The sequence below is a fragment of the Thermobia domestica genome, chromosome 4, assembly GCF_964235325.1.
Source record: "Thermobia domestica chromosome 4, izTheDome1.hap1.1, whole genome shotgun sequence".
Classification (NCBI taxonomy): Eukaryota; Metazoa; Arthropoda; class Insecta; order Zygentoma; family Lepismatidae; genus Thermobia; species Thermobia domestica.
The window spans coordinates 274,336,087-274,359,813 of NC_137457.1; the positions used below are offsets into that span (position 1 = coordinate 274,336,087).

Consider the following 23,727-nt stretch of genomic DNA (forward strand, 5'->3'; position numbering starts at 1 on the left):
TTTTCGAACGCCAGGGAGCCGCGCGGCGGGAAAAGTTCCGGTACTTTTCAATCACACCCTGTATGTCACGGGAGATTCATGAAGGGTGTGATATAACACTATTTAAAAGACAATTATTATCGAATTATATAATATTAAAACAGTGTTTATGATGTAAGGCCTCGTGGAACTAGTATTCCAACGACGTTCATGGAATTTATTGTGTCATACCAATTCGGACTTCTTGTCTCAATTTTTGTTCTGTTTTCGAGATGAGATAAGAAATTCTTTGTCTCATGAGTGAGAATAATAATTTATCTCTTTTATCCTAAAAGATATAAATGTGAGATGTTCAGTTATATATTATATTTCTTTAATTTACGTAATAACGTTTATTTTGCTTATGGAAATAGATTTTATAAAAGTAAACCAAAAACTATACGAATCGAATATTGAATTACCTATTTTATGTGCGTTTGGAGCATGTCGTCCGAAGGGAGCCGAAGGATCTATTGACCCTCCTCGAAACCAAGTTACTAAAGGCTAAAAACTCTAAAATGAGAAGTAACAGCCGAGCCAAATGTGTAATTATAAACAAAATGCTGTAACTGATAAACACTCTTTCTAGAAATGTTTTAATAAAATTCCTATCCTTTCATTCTCTGGAATGCTATAGGGAAGACCATTTAGGTATTGTGTTTTGTTTTGGCCATCCACAACAAGGGAATTTCAAGGGAACTTTATTGCAAATCTATTTAAAAGGAATATTGTCTTCTTTGCCTGTGCTCGTTTACACGAAAGCTCTGAATGGCATATCGCGTCCACGGAATGTATTTTAAGTTTCTTAAATCGCTATAACTAACAAAACTTAACATGTTGAACTGAAAGTAAAGGAAGCAACCCATTAACAAGTTGAGAATAAGAAAAGGCTACAATCTGTTATTGAGTCAATTGTATTTTCTGAAACGTATTACTTAGGTATGAGACAGAAGAATTTTGAAATCCGCTACTATCTGTTATTTTCTTCAGTTTAGATTGAATTCTGGCTATAGTTTATGAAACAGCGCTTAGAGACTGCCGCTGAAAACGCCAAGTATGTGCAAGTACGTATTCAGAATGAGCTTCATCAATAGCCGCTAATATTTTATTCAATATTTATATAATACTTACGATTATATCTTTCAAGTAGCAACTACAGCGTAGTGGTACACTCATGTCTAAAGTTATTGTCGCATGTCTATAAATATGTTGTTGTAGGAATATAATTTGATAACGAATTCGCCCGGTATTTCTTACAATGTTAGTATATGTATAATCGGCAAAGACATATATGTGGCAAATTTCATATCAAAAGAGAAGTAAATAAGAGCAATAAAACTTTCTTGTCCATTTAGCAACATTTTGTTTTATAGTTCTTTTCCTATGAAATTTACCACAAATATACATTTCCCGATTACACACATAGTATCAGTATTAAAAGTATCCTGCAAAATCATTATTGAATTATATTCTTACAAGAAAACAGTTATAGATATGCGACACTCATTTTGGTCATGAGTGTACATGAGATAATCGATATGGTGAAAATAGAGAAATTGTCAATATTAATTTCTATTTATAAATCCATTGAAAATATGGTACGGAAAATGTATTCATAGGATTCATTCCACGCAATGAACAGCATTTCAGGTTACAGTCAGAAGACGACAGGAAATTCTACTCTAAAACAACGGCCTCTTTAGTACTCCGTCAAGTGAGGGAACAGGTGAAAGTCGCTTGGAACAAGGCCCTTGTTGTAGGGAAGGTAGTTGATGATGTCCCAGGGAAACTGGTTCAATAGCGGATCGGGCACTACGCTTCTTGTTGGTGACGTTGATGTCCCAGGAAAACTGGTTCAACAGCGGATCGGTCACTACGCTTCTTGTTGGTGACGTTGATGTCCCAGGGAAGCTGGTTCAACAGCGGATCGGCCACTACGCTTCTTGTTGGTGATGTTGATGTCCCAGGGAAACTGGTTCAACAGCGGATCGGTCACTACGCTTCTTGTTGGTGACGTTGATGTCCCAGGAAAACTGGTTCAACAGCGGATCGGCCACTACGCTTCTTGTTGGTGACGTTGATGTCCCAGGGAAACTGGTTCAACAGCGGATCGGCCACTACGCTTCTTGTTGGTGACGTTTTCTTCTATCAGCTTTCGACACATTTCTGCGACAGACTGACAAGATATTACAGTCTCTCCTAAACCTCTACCAGCTCCCGGTGAATTTCTGAAGTGGTTACATGTTTCACCCACAGAAATCGAATAACTGAGCGGATTTCTTCGCCGCAAAGCCACTTTTCCAAACGAGTCGCCATTGTGTTTTACGTACAACTAGCGCTGAAATTGGTGGGTGGCTGACACTATGCACAGTTGCCAACTCTATGTATTATAATCACCATACACTTCACATTCCTCTACAACAGACGAAACTCCAGACGTATCGATCTTCTAACCTTTCTTCTCACCCTCCCTCGTAAATATACTATTTATATTTTTTTCTTTAATGTCACAATTATGCAGGAAGTCTATTGAAGAACATGATGATGAGATGGATGACAATAGTGAAATTCTGAAAGTACAAAAAATGGGAAAATCGCGAGAAAGTCCGTTCATGCCAGGCTTATCTACCAGAATTACAAGTTGACCGGGTCTGGAATCGAACGAGGGACACCATGCTCCAGAGATGACCGCTCTATCACTGAGCTACCACAGGTCTGATATTTATATCTTGTTCAACAACATTGCTTTAGATTAGGCCTATTTTGTATGTAAATAGCATTAAATCGCACATTGGCAGTGATTGTTCATTTTGTTTTAAGAAACAGCAAATATACATTTAATCAATTTTGTGAATGTACTTAAATCAAGAAATATAAATATTGAGCATGAAGGGATTTTCCTGTTAATATTTCCTAAATATGACTTTGATAAGACTCAAGAGCACCGGGAAAGGGAACATTCGCTGAAACGCATACATCTCTGATATTGGAATACTGCTTGTGCAAATCACTAAGAGCTAATGATAGCCCTATATAAAAGTCCCTGCGTAGTTTGCTGAATAGATTACGATAGGTCCCTAGTTCTAAAGCTACGAAGTTTTGAAGTTTATTTTCAGTCCACTTCGCCAGCTTATAACTTCGAAAGAAGACATTTTCCGCCATATTTTACTAAAAAATTCTTGATTGTATCGATGTCTAGTATAGGATGTCTATTACCGTTATCCCCATTATTTCAGTATTCTGTACGTCATCAGTATGTTATTAAATAAAATGCTGTTATTTCCCAAAGCATAGAGTATAATACATATAATACAACCCTCGCCATAACAACGCTGAAATAGTCATAAGAATAGCATAGAGTGCTTTTGCTACAAACTGCACAAGGGACAAATCTTTGTCCCAGGCCCGTAGCCAGGCCAAAAACTTAGGGGGGGCCCGATCCAACCACATTATAGTTCACCATATTATAGTTCACTTGTAAGCCTACCGTGAAAATTTTAGGAGGGGCCAGTAAAAATTTAGGGGGGCACGGCCCCCCTAGACCCCCTGGATACGGGACTGCTTTGTCCACAATTTGTCGTGTAAAGAAATATTTAAGATCCTCAACTAGCCATAACAGAGTGACTTCTCACCATTGAAGGAAGGCTAATCCAAAACATACAGTATGGCTATATAATAGACACTTTCGTTCAGACAAAGGTTAGAGGGACACCACTTTAAATTTATGTTAAAAATAAATACTTACATCAACCTGGTTTATAAAAATGACAATTTTCTTATAGTATCATAATACCTTTTCTATTGTTTCATTTACTTTTTATGATTTTATTGTGATGAAAAATAGCTACGATTTACTGTCTTTATTCAAATGAACAATTTTGTATTGAAGTAAAACCATAAATGTCAACAATCAGAATAAAACATTTGTTTTTTGATATTTTTCTTAAGCTTAATGCTTTATGCTTTCCATGGATTGGAATACATGGAAAATTCATGTATTCCAACAGGAGATACAATAATGAATGGACATAATGTAAGTGTGCACAACTTCAATAATATACCACAAGTTCCAAATTCCGTATTCTGTATATGCTCAAAGAAACTCTTTTTTCGGACCTGGGAGAGCTTCATGTTTGAATACTCCAATATTTCGGACGAAATTTTAAAACTATTTTCTTTTATTATTGAACTAGTGCCTATGGTAAAATTAAAACTATTTATTTCCTGTAAGATTAATTTAAAAACGGAAATTTGTAACAATACAATTTTTTTCTGTACAGCAGATCCAACATAAAAATGCACTAAAAATTATTTTTTAAAAGTTCAAAAAAAGATAGGTCTAAAATAACTCCATTTTATATTGGACTAAGGTTAATTACCCGCTTCGTTGGGTTCAAATAATTAAAAATAGTAATAGTTCCATTAGTCACTGTTTAGTATTACTGAAGCGCTCTCTAATATCATTCATTTTCGATCATTTTTATATATCTCCCCTCCCCCTCTCCAAAGTTGCGGGGCTGATTGTGAGTTGGGGTTTAAATGGCACCGGAAGTGTCACTGTTCTTCTCAGCGACTACGAAAACTATAGATTCGACACTAGAGATGCAAGGGCTCGAAAAAAAAACGGCTTTTTTGGGAAAAAAACTCGGTTTTTTCTGCTTTGCTTTTTTGCTTCGGAAATTTTGGGCTTTTTTGAAAATACTGCTTTAAATTGATAAAACAGACTTTGTATCGCTTCTCTATAACACAAAAAATCATTTAATTAGTGGTTGATGCTGATAATAATATAAAACATCGAAAATAAACTATGAATTTCGAAAAAATATTTCAAACAATTTTTCTTCAACATACTTACATTATGAATTCCACAGGATTAACCAATGTATATAATAAGAATTTTTTAACCTCCTATATACAAAAGTAAGCAGAGTTGGCAAGAACCGTGGTTGTTTTTGAAAATGCCAAAAACCCGTTTTTTGGGGGATGTTTAAACCAGGCTTTTTTGACTTAGATTTTTTGCTTTATGTATTTATATTACATATTCACAGAAATAGCCTAAGTTTGTTTCGCCTTGATGTTATTATGCAACAGCGGGGTTATGCCGGAAGAACTTCCATAAGCTTAAAGAAGTGCGGTCAGTAAATTTCTTAAGTTGAGAATCTCCCGCCCTAGCCATTGGGAAAATCCCGTCATTACTTGAAATGTAAGACAATAACGGGAAAATCCTGTTATTGCTTTGCATGTAAAATAAAGGTCAACGTACCATAATCAGTACGCTAAAACTGAGGTATTAAATTACAAATTTAGTACCGGTACGTAGATATCATTGAATGTCCAATCCAAGCTAATGTTGAAAGCTACGTAGGCAATCGATAAATTTTGCCAATTTCTATCAATATATTTAATCAATATTGGCTTCTTTATAAAACAATACGCATTTAGGCATGTAGAAATATACAATTTGGTTTGTTTCGTATATTTAGGCTTAACATCCTTACGAAATACCGAGGTTATCAAGGAGAAGACTTTCGCTTAAACTGACATCCGAACCGCTACTTGGGTTACGCATGAAAGAAGGATTGTGGTTCGACCGAGAATTGAATATGGGACACCTTGATTAAAAGGTGAAAGGGAAATAAAACTATTGCAGTGGTTTGATATCTGGAAACGTTACCATGAAGTTCACACGATTCGCATTTTTCATTCTTTTTATTTTTGTGGTTTAAACCAGTTATTAAAAAAAAAGTTGGTGTAAATCAGCCAACCCTAAAAGTAAACACTTCTTTTTAAAGAATACACAAATAACTAGCAAAATAGTATGTAGTATTCAAAATATTCCATACCCTCTTTTTGAAACAAAATAAAATTAAAATAAAACATAAGAGAAATACTTAGATTTATATGATACACTTAAAGGCTGCACATCTAGAGCTTTTGGTTCTGTATATTCTTGAAATTCTACAGTTAAGTTTTATAGAACCACCATCACAGTTTACCCAATCCTCAAGTTTTCTGAATTTTTAACAAGAGGGATTCAACATATCATTACGGAACCCTCCCCCCCCCCAAAAAAAAAGACTACGGAATATATTTAAGTTAAGCTAAATACAACTGCACAACAAGCATGACTGAGTGATTAGCTTTTGCGGTTCTATCGAGAAGTCCGGGATTCAACCAGCATTCGACCATTCTGACAAAGCTTTTCTTCATTCCATCTGTGAATGTAGAAATAGTGCGTGTACTCTGAGTTGGGCGACTTCCTTTTTTATTGTTTTTAAATCGTTATTATTACTAATTACCAGCAGTGACGGTTTTGCGAAGGTTAGGGGGGCGGTCTTTCGGACTGAAGCCCGTTCCCCAAAGTTACGGAATGTCTGCAACAAACGAAATATCTATTATTTATGCCTTTACTCATAAACTTTAAGCTCCCGTCAAATAAAAATTACGAATGTTTAAAAAAACTAAACATTAGTAAGAAACCCTTCCCAAAATACTTTTCTAAATCCGCCACTGATTCTCAGTATAAAATGATTTTTAAAGTTGTATCCGGAAGATTATTGCTAAACATATAAAAGAAACGAAATATTAGTTATGCCTGTACTCATAAACTTCAAGCACTTCCCAAATAAAATTAGGACTTTTTAGGAAACGAAACAATCAGAAAAAACCCTCCTAAAGTACTTTTCTAAATCCGCTACTGATTATTTGTATAAATTGGTATTCAAGGTTGTATCCGGAAAATTATTGCTAAATCACTTCACAGCTACAGTATAACAGAAATGTGGAAGTACGGTTTGACGGATATATTGAAAAACGTACGCTTTGACGGATAAATAGAAAAACGGGCAAGTTTAACTTTTGCGCTAGAAGCTAGAGTACTAAAAGCTCTTAGAAATGAAACACGGATGACAAACTAGAGAAGAAAAAAGATGTCGATAACTCAAAAGTTAAAATAAAGTTAAATAGCCTCTAAAAATTACCCTCAAATACTACATTCTTCATGTTAGCTTTAATTCGTAAAACATGTGCTCCATCCATCTTGATGGTGAATTTCAGAGCGAAATATCACATTCAGGTCATGGAATTCTTATCTAACTATAGAATATACTATAAGAAGGCTATTTAGATAGAAAAATCATGAAGTTGAAAAAAGCCAAAATTTCCAAAATTCTCGTTTTTTTTCCAAAAAAGCCGGCTTTTTATGTGAAAAAAACCATCGATTCAAAAAAGCCGGCTTTTTTGCATCTCTACTAATATCGGTCATTTCCAATCATTCTGTATCTCCCCTCCCCCTACCTTAGTTACACCATCAAAGTTATACAGTTATGATAGAAACCAATACCTGTATGATAAAAACCATCCCAGGTCCTTACCTCACCTATGTTGAAAATTCAGTGAGATCGGTCGTGTGGTTCAAGAATTATTGCGTCACAAAGACGGTCAGTTTCATTTTCATTTTTTAACCTCCTTTGCCTTACCCACGTTTTAACCGTTAAAGCTAAATAATGAACAGCATCCCAGGCCCGAAAGTAACCTATGTTGAAAGTTTGATTGAGATCGGCTGGAGAACTTGAAGAGTTATTAATTTACAAACATAATCACTTTTATTTATATGCATATATTTCATTTTATTGTATCTCCTCTTCCTCCTTCACTCCGAAGTTCTACCATCAAAGTGAAATTATTGAAAACTTTAAAATCTCTACCTTCATCAACGTTGAAAATTTGATTGAGAATGTTGGATTGCTTTATGAGTTATTAATTCACAAACATAATCATTTCATTAATACATATATATTGATTTTAGTATATCACCCTTCCTCTCTCATCCCTAAGCTGTACCGTCAAAGTGAAATGATAAAATAAAATTCCAAGTCTGAACCTCATCTATGTTGAAAATTTGATAGCAGTCAGTTGGGCGGTCCAAGAAATATTGTTTTATTTATTTTCTTATATGTCCCGTCCTACCCCTTCCCTAAGTTACACCATGAAAGTGAATAGGTAAAAGACTACCAGGTCCGAACCACATCTATGTTGAAAATTTGATCGAGATTGATCGGATGGTTCAAGATATTAAGAGTTGCAAACATAGTGACTTTAATTTTGTAGAGTAGATTGAAATTTTAATCATTGTTCGAGATGAAGTGCGGAAAACATCTTCGGGCCTAGAGACGCCAAAACATATAATACGTTCCTGCCTAGTCTAAAAGTTTCCAGTTTTAATAACAAAATATAATAAGTTATTGAGGCGTTCATTTTCAAAACGTCTGTTGTTGTCCTTTCCTGATTCAAACTTCAGGTAGTGAGTAAATTAAGAGTTATTTGTTAAATTTTGCTGTTATTTGGTTTCAAAGTCCATACGAAATCTGAAAATGTGTTTCTTAAGGATTTTAAAATTAAATCACAGTAATTACAGCTAAAATTAAAAAAGGATTCCTAGTTTAACCCTTGCCTGAATTTTGAATGAAAAATGGACAAGAGACGTTTTGAAAATGAACTCTTCAAATGAAGGAATCACACTTTCCTGCCAAACTATCGGTTAGGTGATCTGCTTGTCAAAACCTTTCACAGCTAGTTTACTAATTTTGTCATATCAGTTGACTGTCTTAGCTTTCTTCACTTAGTGTAAATGTAAATAGCTAGTTTTGCCAGTAGTACTAGTAACAAGTCATCTTGGCGTCTAAAGATCCTTAAAATTAACTATTGGTGTACGTATACAATTGAGGTTATATGTAAAGTATTTTCATTTTCTACTCGTAATTTTTATGTTTATTTCAGTTTGAGTTGTTGTTCGGAAACTTTAACACATATCACTAATTATTTTTAACCCTTTTGAACCCATGTGGCCAAAATGGCATAACATGAGTGTGTCACCTTTTTAATCCGCCCCTGTGTGGACACTAATTAAGTTATCGGGACATTTTTGGGGGGCTAAATATGGTTGGACCATGATTTATCATATTAGCTTCGTTTCCTTCTGGGTGCCCAATTTCCTTCTCAAATTTCATTCCAAAGTAAAAAATTCGTGATTTTTCGAAATTCGAATTTTCTTTTTCTCTCTTTTTCCTCTGTAGCTTCCTTCGTTCTAAAGAGACTTCCTTAAGACTCGCCAAGTAAATACCTCGGATAGATACTTAATTGTCAACATAAATTGAATCAACCCATGTGCAGTGTTGCCAACTAGGGAAATTAAAATTTCCCTAAATTTGGGCAAAAAGTTGAAATTTGCGAAATTTTTGTTTCTAAATCCGTATCTATACATCCGAGCGCAAGTCATCTTACGCCAGTCGAACATTGGTCTTTACTGAACAAAAGCGGGTACAGATGGTGATGTGGAATAATTAGGGTTCGCACGGAAAATTCGTATTTAGGTTCTAACCCTTGATTCTTTAAGTTTTTGTCTACTTTTCTGTTTTCCGTAATCTATTTTTTTTTTTTTTTTTTTTGTAATTAGAAGCTTTGTTCCTTAAATAAAGCCATGATACTTGTAGAATATATTAATGGTGTACCAGTGTTTATTTTAAGATAGTGTTGCGTCTGTCTGGTGGCAATGTTGCCAGTCAAAAATAATTCCCAATTTTAGGGGTAAATTTTGAAAAAAATCCCTTTTGTCTTTATTTCCCTCTTGTTGGCTACATTCCAACAAGCGTACCACTCTCTGAACGTTTCGTCCTTAGCCTACACAACGCACCATGAAACGTTTCTTTCCCAAAATTAGGGGAAGTACAGTTGAGGTTTATAATAAACAATATTCTGTAAATAGTAAGAAAAGTGGTGAATTTCTGAGGTAGAATGAGATTTTTTTTTAATTTCATGTTTACTTTGTTAAATATTGCCGTGATACATGTAGGATATATTAGTGGGTTACCAAGGGTTATTTTTAGATAGTTTGCATCTATGTGGTGGCAGAGTTTACAGACAAAAAAATTCTCGATTCTAGGTGCAAAATTCGGAAATTTCTTTTTTCCTCTCTATTATTTCCTTATTTCTTGGTACATTGGAATAAACGTACCAGTATCTAAAAGCCACCTCTTTATCCTACAGAACGCACCATAAAAAGTTTAAGTAGGATAATTAGGAAAGCTGTAGCCCCGGCGTATCTGTAGATTTTTGTTGTTGAGGCGTAAAAAGTGTCAAAATTTCATGTTTATGATGAGAGAGAACTTCTCCTTTGTCTCTTTGTATGGCACCCAGCGACGTGAAGTTTTCAGTGTACCTTGTCAACACACCAAAGAATTTTTGTAGGTGACTTGGACCAATGTGGCAGCCGTGGTGCTAGCTATAAAAAATCTTGAAATTCGGTTAGGGATTTTTGTCGTAAATTTTCATTCCTACATTTTCTTCAATGATTTCCCTCCCGTTGGCAACACTGCAGTGTAACTTACATTAAAATATAGCCACGTCCCTCTTCTAAAAGCAAGTCATCAACCATATCAATCGGGTAAATAGCTTTTGAGCAATACGTAAGTCACTAAATGAAAATGTAGGAAAACGCCAAAAATGACCTGGGTCCGAAAGGGTTAACAATGAAAATGAAAGAATATTAAGAAAATAATAAATAAAGAACAAACTCCATGAAATAAAATAATTACATATAAGTTACAAAAGGTATTTCAGTCCAAATTGTTCATGACAAGTTTAAGGAAGTATTTCCTTCAATTCTTTGGAAGCTTCAGCCGCCTATAGCACTACAAGTGCAACATGAGTAGATAACTTCAAGGTTTTGTGCCTTAGAGTTTAAAAGATCTGGTGAACTGAAATAATAATTCAATCCCCCTTATTGTTGTTATGATCTCAAAATCACATCTCAAGTGCAGCTTAGGATTCAACGAGAATATTTGTATAAAAATTCCGATATGGCTCTGGAATTACTATTTAAATTATTAATATTTTTTGTGACCAGAGTATATACTTCTTTATTAAAATTAAATTGATTCGGAACAGTTTCCATAACGTAATGTTATCTTCTTCAGACGTTAACTGGCATATGTATGTATATATTAATGTAATTACGTTATAGAAACTTACGAATTAATTTAATGTTAATAAAGAAACACATACTCTGATCAGAAAATATTAATTATTTAAAAAAAAAAAGTTCCAATGCTGAAGTGTCAATTAGTGAGTGACTCTGCTGATTTACTTATGTTAATAAGTGACTCTGTTATGCAGTGTCTTTATAAGAGTATTACGGAATTCGAGTCACTTATCATTTCTGTAGTACGTTAAAGTAGTTTTCTTTTTATTTGTTTATTTAGTTATTTCTTGCAAACTGGATAGGTGAACTCCTTGTGTCATCATGTTTCATATACCCTCTTGGTTTTTATGAAACCGTTTGACGTTAGCATGTCTGCTTGGAAGTGCTATGGCGAATCGAATTGAGAAAGCACAGTGCGTTATTTGGTTTATTAAAACTTAAGCACTGAAACGTTCATCACGGATATAGATGATATTGAGAGAGTATAAGGACAACTAGCAATGGCGTATTTAAGGTTTTGTTTCGGGGGGAAGGGTCTTTAATAACTTTCTGGGGGGGCTTTGCCTGAAAATGTGAAAATTCTGCAACATATTTCATATACTTTACTGTAGTAAGTAAGATTTCGGGGGGGCTTAAGCCCGGAAGTTCCCCCCTAAATACGCCACTGAGTAATGCAGCATGATGAACAAACTTCCAATTTTACTTGCGACGTCCGTGCAGGTATGAATAGGTTTTCTGGGAAGTGGATCGGCAGATGAGGACCAATTGCTTGGCTCCTTTGTAGGACGAACGTGACTCGCATAAACTAATTTCATTTAGGAACATGCAAACGTAGGTGTACGCAAGACAAACAACTACATAACGTAATGTATTTACTATAGTTTATTACCGAAACAAGCAAATTTATGTCTAAATTTAGTTTTGTTTTATAACTCTTATTTTAAGTAAAATAATGTATATATTGTTACATACATTTTGTTCTAAATCACTTAGCAAATAACAATCAGAAAAGTGTATTCTAGTTTATGGTATAGACGTGTAAAATTTCGTTCTGTGCTTATTATTCAAAAAAAGAAGATAATGAATTCAAGTAGGCGGCTAGTAAGTTTCTTTTTTCTTATTTGTGCATGTACTAACTTAGGCGAGAAAATAAATCAAAAGGAACGCACTTACAGAAACGTGGCTTATTCCAAGAATCGTCGCATAGAATGTCAGCTTAGCACCGATCTAATTACATAATCATAATAATACGAATAAAGCGGTCAAATCTTTTGATACCTGCTGGTCAATAGATTTCATCATTAGGATTCTACTGTAATGTTAGTTATACAACTACTTAAATGTAGAAAAGTGAGTGATTCCTTGAACAAGTATCATTGTTAGCCAAGTCTTACCAATTATTCATGTTGGTATCAATGTATAATTACGTAAACATTACTAACACGTAAACAACGTAACCTAAAGTGTAACATACATGTGTACATTTTATATATTAGTAAAGTTAATTTACATATTACGACTGAAAATATATTTTATTGTTCCCTAGCGTTAAACTAAAACTTGTCTAATGATTCGTTAAACCACTAATCATTAGGATAGTGTAGCGGCACTAACTATCCATTATCTCTTCCGAGGAAGACATTTCCTTTCTTCACATTGTTTCTCATGATTAGAGAACAGAAGTTTAGGCATTTATTTTGTGTAAAATAGGCAGGCAAAATTGCATTTAAAATTTGATAAATAGACACTAAAAGGAAAAAACAAAAGTCGTTACTTTTTATAATACTCAAACATTACATGATATTTTTCTTGTTTAGGCATTTATTTTGTGTAAAATAGGCAGGCGAGTGGCATTTAAAATTTGATAAATATACACTAAAATGCAAAAACAAAACTTGTTACTATCTAATACTCAAACATTACATGATATTTTTCTTGTTATATGAATATGTGTACAAAATGTTACTTACAGTGTAAGCTGGTTGCATATCACTACAAGATGCTTCTTTAAGTTATCAACAGTCATACTTAATCGCCTGTCAGAAAGAGCGGTTTTTACATTAGAAAATGATCTCACCACTTCAACTGAAGTAACTGGGGCGTACATAAATGAAGCTATTGCAGATGGACTCGTTTCAAGATCACACTTTTCACCGTTAAGAACATCACGAATTTTCAACATTTTTTGAAAGTCCTCGTTAGCTGCCACAACACGTTTGCACTTTTCATAAACAGCAGTCCCTTTTCCCCCGGCACTTTTCCTAGCTGGTCAACTGTCTCCTGAAAAATCTGTAAGGATGTTGGAAGGGTTTCACCTCTTTTCTCTAGTTTCGTAATAGTCTCTGGCAATACCATAATGCACTGAAATGAATGCAAGATCACTGCTGAGATCTGAACAGCACAAAAGTTTCTTCACCTCGGAAATTGAAGCAGCATCGTCTTCTGATAATTGTTCCATCACAGCATGGATCGTTTAAAGGTTGCTTGCATAGTACACTACAGCTGAAATCCAAGTCCCCCACCTCGTGATAATCGGCTGTGGAGGAAGAGGAAGCTCGGGCGCTACTTCCTTAAAAATCCGACATCGGGAAGGAGATTTTAGTTGATATTATAATATTATCACATAATTTTATAATGATTAATATACCCTTACGCAACTATGGCCAATTGGACCTAAACACAATGAATCAATGTGCTACATATTTTCAAAGTATTCGTTTAGTGCACATACTTTTTAAGTAGGTAAACATTCACTTCTGAGTTTGGCTAACATGAAGTTCGAGAACTCTGCTTCCGATATCCTGGCTGTAGGAATATTCATAAGTTGAACTTCTTGTGCTTCAGCTTTGCTCGCACGAATCAGCACTACCTAAGTGCATTTCAAGATGGTAAGTTTTCAAGTAAACAATGAAACACGAGATGAAATGCCTCGATGATAGTTTATTAGTTAAAAAGCATTAATATTTAATGTAACTATCCCATTGTTGGATCTTTAGATGGGAGTTTCTACTGTTTCATCATTTCGTTCCACAGACTGTATTATGCTAATTGAAAAGAATGGAATAAAATATTTACATTAACAAGAAACAATTATGCACCGAGGCTAAGGGAGACAGTGATAATGAGAAATGAATGAAATGGTGGAATGGAGAAAATAGGAGGAAACGGTAGAACCTCAAAAAAAAAAAAACACTTTTCAAAATGTACTAGCAATTCCTCCTACACGTTCAGACAAACTATATAGAGGATGAAAACAGCCACACACCAGAAACGAAAGGGAGTACTGCTGTAAGGTGTATTACTACTCCAAGATAACGCACAACCACATGCAGTTCAACACACCCATACAAACACATCATGTGTTTCAACTGAGAAATTTTTGACCATTTCTCGTATAGCCCTGATTTAGCCTCTTTTGTCAAACATTTGTTTGAACCCTTAAGTAAACACCTCCGTGAAAGTTTATATGGTAGTTATTCAATATTCTCGAATATAGTTCGAATACCAATTGATGATTAGATTTATTTCTTAATTTCCTGAATTCTTATTTTAATTTTTAAATTTATGTATTACACGGGGTTGATCGATAACTTTCTAATCTAGTTAAAAATAAAATGTCGCTTATTCACAACGTAATTCCCTCTTAGTAGAAGTGAGTTTTAATATCGCTCCCTAAAATTTTCGTAAACTTGAAAAAAATACAAACTCTAGTATTTAGGAAATCACTAGCAATCGTACCATCTTCTTCGCTATTGGGACGTAGCGTATTATTATTATTATTATTATTATTATTATTATTATTATTATTATTATTATTATTATTATTATTATTATTATTATTATTATTATTACTTTAAGTTCAGGAACAGATAGAAAGCTTGATGTCATCACTCTAAATTTGAAGGGATAACATATTGTTTCTTCGCAATTTGCTTTTAGCATGTAGTTTCTTCTTTCTGTTTGTTTGTTGTATCGTACCAATGTGAGATAGCATTTCAACGCCATCTGACATTTTTTTCCCACTTAAACGCTTTTATAGTTCACAAGAATATACACCAGTTGCCGTAGCATGTTTGTAGGAAGTTCACCACTATATTGCGCTCCAAGTTCCATTGATCGTACCGCGAAAAATCTCACATGAAGTAATTTGGAGAGGTGTGAGGCAGGCCTGTAGCCAGCCCAAAAATGTAGGGGGGCCGATCCAACTATATTATATTTCATCACCATATTATAGTTCATTTGCAAGCCTACCGTGAAAATTTTAGGAGGACCAGCAAAAATTTAGGGGGGCCCGTCCCTCTCTAGACCTTCCCTGGATACGTTGCCTGGTGTGAGGTGTGCTTTCCACTATTTGGAAACTTGTTTTGTGTCTGGTTTAAAAGTGCGGATGTAAGTCACATCCTTAGTAAAATCTCTTTGTTTCATCGTTGTAAAAATAAATGAGCTGAGAAGTGACCACGTGTTCATGTTTTCTTCTAGAAACGTTTGTCGGTGATGGGGCATCATCAGGACACTATTACTACTAAGTTGGCTCCAGCGGAAGCCGATAAGTCTACTTCCAGGGAAGTTGGAAAGTATATATGGAAACAACATTACACTTGCTGCAGCTCTGTTCACCATTAAATTTTTTTGCTGATATTTTCCTTATGCTGAGGCAAAGACCTCTATTCTTGCAGTCCTTCAGAGTGTGTTGTAACTTCTTATCTGAAATGCTAATAGTTTCTAGAATACATCAAAAGTCTTTGATTATCATGCCATATATAACATCAATGTATTCCTAGGTCGGCATTGATAAAGATGCGCCCTAAGTCTGTATGACACTTTCGTAAGTATGCAAAGCAGCCTCGTACATTATCATTATAAGGTGCAAGGTTCCTGAACGATTTTCAAATACCAAGGTGGATTCTTTGGAGATCATTCCCTTTTTATGGGTTACTCAAAAACTACTTGATTATTTGCATGCTTCTTATTAGCCTTATCTATTCTCAAGGTGTTTTTTTTTTTCGATTTGTGGATCTAATGATGCACATGAGAGTTCGAATCCGGATCCAGCCATAGAAATTTGGGAGAGCCATGGATATGTTAGGATGTTTCAAGTCATTAAAAATTCTTTTACAAATATTTAAATTGTGTTCTTTGTATTAATAATAACATTTTGTATGAAGGGGTCATAAAAAGTTTATGGGAGGCCAGGCCCCCCTAGGACCCCTCTGGTTTGAGGCCTGGAGAGATCCTTGTTCCTGATGAATAAATTACTTTTGAAAACTTCCACTATCCATATTAATCACAGTAATATTAAATGTTTAAAACAAGAGAACAGCAATAATAATAATAATAATAATAATAATAATAATAATAATAATAATAATAATAATAATAATAATAATAATAATAATAATAATAATATCTAGTCTCTAACAATACAACATAGTAGTAGCGTTCGCACCTCCTGTATTGCGATAAATCAATTCTAATTAAACCGAGGCGCATTCATTCCAGCAGCAAATTATTATCTGCATTTTTAGATTACTAAACTATGATATATATATATATGGAAGGTTATAAAACGGATATATCCGTGCGTCTATCCGTGTTATCTGCGTGAAATCAATGCATCCATAACAGATAAATCTCGTTTAAGCCTGTATTCAAAAGGAAAGAGGCAGAAATCAACCATTTCATCTGTTAGCGTTGATAACCCTAGAACAAGAACTGTAACATATAGGTCAAGCGAAAAGTTGTTCCTCGAAATGAATTCAGCGTGCCAAGAACCAACTTAGTTCTCATTTCTATCACTTACTCCAATCTATAAAGATTTTATTTTTCATTTCTATACTGATAGCCATGAAGAAACAAGAAATTATATAGCTTGAAGTAGTGCCTATTCGCCTTACAGTCTTTAGGGACTTATGAAACAACATCGACATTTGCAACTAATTCATATTTGGTACCAGCTCTTCGAAACGAGGTTCGTTTTTGGTACATTAGAATTTTCTTCGAGTCCGCTAGTACTGTCCGTCCTTGGACAGTGTGTTAAAAATTTCCCACTGGCCGAAAGTTAGGACATATGTTGTAGTGCAAGCTAGGGTTGGTTTAGTTTAAATTTTAAAGTAAGTGAACACTATTTAGAAATCCAATAATTTCTGTCAGAAATATAAATTCCAAGTTTGAAATTACATCATTTAAGAATTTGTAGCCTTTTCTTTAGTCCCCAGGGAATACCGTGGCAAAGTTCCTGAACTTATCATTTAAACTAAACTAGAGCAGCATAAGTGTCAATGAAATTGAACCGTTAAAAAAAAAAAAAAAAAAAAAAAAAAACAAGAGAGAGAGAGAGAACTCATTGGAAGTTCAACTATTTAGCATGACTCCTGTGTACTTCAAAAAGGGAAGAATAATTGAACGAATTGAATACTTTCTAAAGGATGATAAATTGCCTACATTATATCGTAAAACTTTGTCTCATATAGGTTTCGTGGATAGAGCATTTAATAAAAAGAGCGTCCGGAATCGACTCCCACTACCAGTTTTGTTATAAAAGCTTCCGCTATAAAAGTATTTTCACAAAATACTGTACAAATTAATCTCTCTGGAATCAAAGGTTAGTTATAGGTGGTCTTTGACCGTAAGGTCGCAAACAGGATCTCCAACAGAGCCTCGTAGCAGGCTAAGAGGAATGGAATTAAGGAACCAATGCTCCGTAGCAAGCAGAGGAGGGTTAAGAGAGCCCCGTAGCAGGCTAAGCGGCTGAGGTTAGGATTCCCAGACAGAGCCCCGTAGCAGGCTAAGTCAGGAGATAGGATAGGCGTAGTCCCGTAGCAGACAAGAGACCTGGGGTTAGGTTACTCCAAAAGTCCCGTACCAGACTAGAGGAGGGTCACCAGAAAACTGGTACTGAATTGCCTTTGTCCATCCAATTTATAGGGTCCTTTGGGTGGCGGTGGCGCTGCTGCTCCGATGTCGTCTTCTGCTCCGTGGGAGGGGCCAGAAGCCGTCGTCTGCATGTGATTGTAGATCCATCTAGTGGGAGATCCTCTTGCCGTATCATGCGGTGGTGTTTGTAAACACTAATGCGTGGAATTGTTTGTTTACAACATCACATAGTATATTACAATATACAAGCTGTTTGAAAACAATACCGAAAACTTTGCGAAGATCATTCCTGACACTAAGATAATAAAACAATTGACAACTCTTCCGAACACTTCATATTTCCCGTTGACACATTACTCGTTTACTGATGTCATGGCTTATTTTTATCCTACTTTTCACCTGCCTTTAAACCAGAGCGTATCTGGGGATTATATCGTACACGGAATTCCTTGCGTGCACATTCGATATCACTGAGATATGTTCCGTCTCATATATCCTCGCTGCTGAAACCGACGTTAAACTCAACTCAACTCAGTTACTGAGATATGCAATCTTTGAGTGCATATGTGTAGCTTCCTTAACATTGATATGGACTGTCACTATATACAAGGTGGACAATTTATCTTGACCATCAGCTATAACATAGAAACGAAAAGAGATAGAAAAACGAAACTTTGCACGAAGCAAGTATAAGGAGGGAGATATCTTGGCATGTATTAAATAAAACCCACAACAACCAGTGTTGCCAAGCCCATATGCCTAGCAAGATTTTTTTTTTAATTGTAGTACTTTAGTCTACAAAATAAAGGATTTTATCTTCATAAACATTCGAAAGCAAATCTGGAGGAGATTTTTCTCCTGCCAGGAATAAAACATTTATTTTCCAAGTGCGATATAATTTATCAGGAGGGTAGATCCTTGACATGTCCCCGTCAATTCACACATTGGGAAGAATAAATTATTTAACCCATCTTAGTAATATATACTTAAAATAAATTGAAAGAAAAAAGCAAAGATAACTCGCTTCATTGCTGCATGGTAAAATGCCAGATACAAGTAGTAATCAGTAATTTTAAAAATTATGACTTCTCAACAAACAAATAAAGAGAGAAATACGAGATGTGTTTCATATTGATTTACACTTTATTTTTTTACATTTATAAGAACGTTTATGCCTCGGCAGATACATCCACTTTCTCAACATAGTCTCCATTAAGAACTACAGACATGCGCCACCGATGTGGCAACTTTTCTATGCCCTCTGCCAACCACTTTCTCGGAGTATGTTGGACGAACGTCCGCAGAGCGTCTTGCAGTTCCTGGGTGTCGGCGAAATGTCTATTTAGCGGTTTCTTCAATGACCCCGAATAGGTGGTAGTTAGAAGAGGCCAAGTCAGGATAATAAGCTGGGTGTAGCAGCGCCTGGAACTCCAGCTCATTAATGGCAGTCGTGGTTGTCCGGCTCGTGTGAGGAGAAGTGTTGTCGTGTTGCCGGTTCGCCCATTTTCCTGGTCGCTTCCTCTCAATTGCACGGCACAAACTCCGAAATCTTGTCACATACGACTTGCTGACAATGGTGGTGCCGGGTTTCAGCCAGTCAATGAGGACAATTCCATCCTTGTCCCAGAAGACTGTGAATATGCGTTTGGCTCGGAGGTTTGTACACGGAACTTCTTTGACATGGGGCTGCTGCCTTTATGCTTCCACAGCATTGATTGGACCTTGGTCTCTGACACATGGTAGTGCAGCCAAGTCTCGTTGCCACTAACGAGTTTGGACATGAAGTCTTTGGATCCTTTCTTAAGTATAGCAGAAGATCACTGCTCACGCCTTTGCACTGTTGTCTTTGTGCTGCTTTCAGGAATTTGGGAACCCACCTGGCAGACACCATACCCATCTTAAAATGTTCGTGCTTATGCGGTGCAGAGTGATTCTGGCAAGTCCTGTAGCCACCTTCACTTCCGCGAACGTGATGCACCTGTTGTCCAGAATAAGCCGCTCCACTCTTGAAATATTCACCGATGTTATTACAGAAACCTTTCTTGCAGAACTGGTTCACTTCTTGTCGATTTGCTGCCACTTTTCCAGCCATCCACCCAATTGTATACAGTATTGTTTGACGATGCGCACTCTCCACAAAATGCCACCATTCTCTTGTGAATTTCCGCAGTCTGTACACTCTTTTTCAACAGAAACCACGGCGTCCAGCGTTGTCCTTGCTAGTCACTTTCAATGTTGTCCGTTCACGTACTTACAGTTGTTGGTGAAATGTGGTATAGTCTCCAGAGATTACATTTCTTTGTGTTGTGTTTCCACTTGAAGGCAGATCTAAATACTACTTCCTTCCAACTGTAATGCCGAGCTCAATGGTGGATCCTGAAAGATGAAAAAAGGAAAGTGTATGTAACGTCCCTTGTAATAAATGGAAAATAGGAAAAGCGGGAAAAAATCAGAATGGAAATAGTAAAAATCAGAAGGGGAACCCAAGGAAATTCGATCCAAGTTCAGAGGTAAAACATTCAACGTAACATAACAGTGTAATTCAAGCAGTCGAAGAATTATCTTTTCTTTGTTTTATAGATGAGGAACTCCTTATCAACCATCCTTGTTTTCTTACGTGTTTTGTTCGGAAAGCCTAAGTATTTTTATTAACTAGAACAAAGTTTTCGACTTTCGATATGGTACTATTTTGTACTGAAACATCGGATTAACTAACAAAATTTTATGCGAATTCAAACAGCAGACTACACTGAGAAAAAATGTAGGTGGCGTACCTAAAAAGATAGGTTACATGAGTAGTTCCTGTAGTTTCTGGACTTAACTTACAGCAGACGTATCATTGAAAACGCATGTTTTATAATACTTTCTGTATAAGTGTTACATCTATACGTACTGTCCGTTTGAAACAATGTAGGCGGTCAGGATCTCACATACAAATGGACGTATATAACATATAGTTGACGAAGGTAACAAGTATATGCATGTGATATACGGAAAACTGTTAGATGTCAGACATCCTGCAACGGCATGAGTAACATCTAAGGGCAGTGCCCATGTAGCATATGGATGACGTATGCTCCGTACTGATTTCTATTGTAAGCAAAAGGATACCGTATATTTTCATAATATACCGCTGTCCGGAGAACGGATATTTCTCGCTGTACTAAGATCTATTCCAGGCAACCTGATAGGAAACTCCCCTTCCTCCCACCACTCTCCAGTACGGAGGGGAAAAGCAAGCCGTTGACCTTCACAGGGAGGGAAGCTTTTCTAATAAACAGAATCGTGTACACACTAAATTCGTACGTCAATTCGCTCGCACCTGATGGTGAGAAAGCACTGCTGTTTTTACCTGTCAACTCCGAATAACAAACTATTACTGTTTTTAATTTTTGTCTTTAAGAAAAATATTTTTTACTATTTATTTATTAAAGTTTTCGTTTTAGTCCTATTTATTAAATCGCATTTCTAGAAATAAGAACTAATTCGTTATAAAGTTAATTTCCATAATTGTTTCACTTAAGAATCGGGAGAAAAAGCTAACCAATTCTGTCGACATTCTGTCTTTATTTACAATTTCAAGGAAGGTAGTCTTTCTAAATTTAATGAAAATAAATTAAGAAGTCTCAAAAATACGCGTACAAGTATTTCCCCTCTCGGAAAACTATGACGACTTCACGAAATCGGCAATTCGATCAAAGGTACATGAGGTCTTTTCCCGTAATGAATTGCCAACGTTAAATAAAATTATGATAGCTATAAATACCGATGATGAACTGCCCTGCTTTTCTCACTCAACTCTCGATAGACTGTTGAAAATCATGAAATTCAAGTATGTATAGCACCCATTAATTGCATTGACCTCCAGACAAGAGTTGTGTGAGAACTAAAAACTTTTGTTGGGGCCGTGGTGGCTCCGTGGTAGAGCGTTTACCTCTGGGGCATAAGGCCCTGGTTCGATCCCAGCTCGTGCTTAGTGGGCTTTGTGGTGGACAAGCACTGTTTTTGCAGATTTTCTCGGAGTTCTCCTGTTTCCTCCTACTTTTTTTTCTTTGCACTGTTTCATTCATTCTCGTCATCACAGTCTCCTTTAGCCTACCCGGCATATCTGCGATACGTAAAACTCAAAGATTTAATTTCATTTCCAAACTTCTGTTACTCTCCCTCCCCCTCAACGGTCGTCAGGACTGTTGACAACTCCGTTTTTGTTAAAATAGTTAAGTAACAATTCAAAAGTCAATTTCCTCTATTATCAATTGGCTAAACTCAAGGCCAACGAAAGGGCCGGGTGAGGATTGCAACCGCACAAGGCGCCAAATTTTAGGGGATTTTAGGGGTGTCAAATTCACTATGATGGTTAAGCTCCAATATTATAATTTTGCTTGAAACGGCAGACTCAGACATGGGCCTGTTCAAATTACATAGCATCTGTAGTTACTACTTCGTGTCAGGCTTCAATCAATCTGGGATTGTTTTTTTAAGTCCACCATAACAAATTTTCCCCCTTAATAAACTCAGAAGACTTCAATGTTGATGAATCTTGTATGTATGATGCTTTACCGTACATTTATCGCCGCGTATTAATAAACAACAAACAAAATAAGATACTTTGCCACAATCACATCAGGTGTACATACGAAGAGTAAAATGTAGGAAAATGATTTCATTGAAAAATAATCAATAGAAACCAGAGCATTTGCCTGAGTTGAGGCACCCGGGGCGAGACGCATTTATTCACTATTATCTGTTTGTATACATATGGTTATTTTTCTTCTGGTTCTTTTTAATGTAAGAACACATGTATATAAGAGAGGAAACAAGAAGTGTATTATTATTATTATTATTATTATTATTATTATTATTATTATTATTATTATTATTATTATTATTATTATTATTATTATTATTATTATTATTATTATTATTTCAGGTTTAACGCACTGATAATTTACCCATACATATTGCACTTGGTTTCCGATTTTATATTATGAAATTAATGTATCAAAGCAGTAAATACCAATTCAATTACCAACCCTGACATCCCTTGCCATTCCAACATTATGTCATAACCCCGACTGCCAAAAAAGAAGGAAAATAAACAATACAACTGTTCAATAAAATTTTCATTAAAATGACACATGTGCTACTTACTCACTAATGCAGGTAAATGTAATTAAGTGTTTTAAAATACGCAGTGTTATTATGAAAGTTGTAATTTATTATTTAGGCCTAGACATATTTAGATACACTCTATACCTCCGTGTGCGGGGGCTGATGGTGGAAGACGGAACACCAACATTCACCTCTACTTGAGCGTGGTGGGGGAAAAAACTTCTTCTTTTTCCTATCCTTTTATGTGAAACAGAGAATAGATATGTCGGGAGTGCTTCACTATTCCGAATCTCTCTCCTTCGATTTGTTTTTTTTTTTTTTCTGTTTTAAGGCACTTACAAAACTTCTGGCGCACAAATGTATTTTTAGAAGTGCATATCGTTACGCGGCTCGGTTCAATTTACTCAAACTACTAACATGAATTGTCAGCAATTTACTTCTCCAAACTGATACAGTTTTTGAATGACGTCACTGTCGCAGTTCTCATCAACACTACATCCACCTTCGACATCACGAAGCAAGAGGAATTCGTTAATTTTTTTTTTTTTCAAAATTTCAAGTTATTTTACATTTACATTGAAGATTAAAATTATAATCTAAGGTTTTCAACCGAGTACAAGGGATCTAATTTTTAAGATTTTGGTGCTTGTTTTTAAATATATTGATACTATATACACCTAGAAGTGTAAGAACAATATTCATTTGAATAAGATAATTAACAAAATTTTTACTATTATAACGGCTAC

At 35.5% G+C, this 23,727-nt stretch overlaps 1 protein-coding gene across 1 annotated transcript in view; it reads left to right on the plus strand.

Moving 5' to 3' along the window:
- Positions 1 to 12,020: 12,020 nt before the first annotated feature.
- The window catches only part of LOC145683519 (uncharacterized), a 375,576-nt gene continuing 363,869 nt past the window's right edge, over positions 12,021 to 23,727 (plus strand). The window contains exon 1 of the mRNA XM_081754860.1: positions 12,021 to 12,097. Within this exon, the coding sequence (XP_081610986.1) occupies positions 12,077 to 12,097 (21 nt within the window). The 5' untranslated portion in view covers positions 12,021 to 12,076. The remainder of the gene's footprint in view (positions 12,098 to 23,727) is intronic.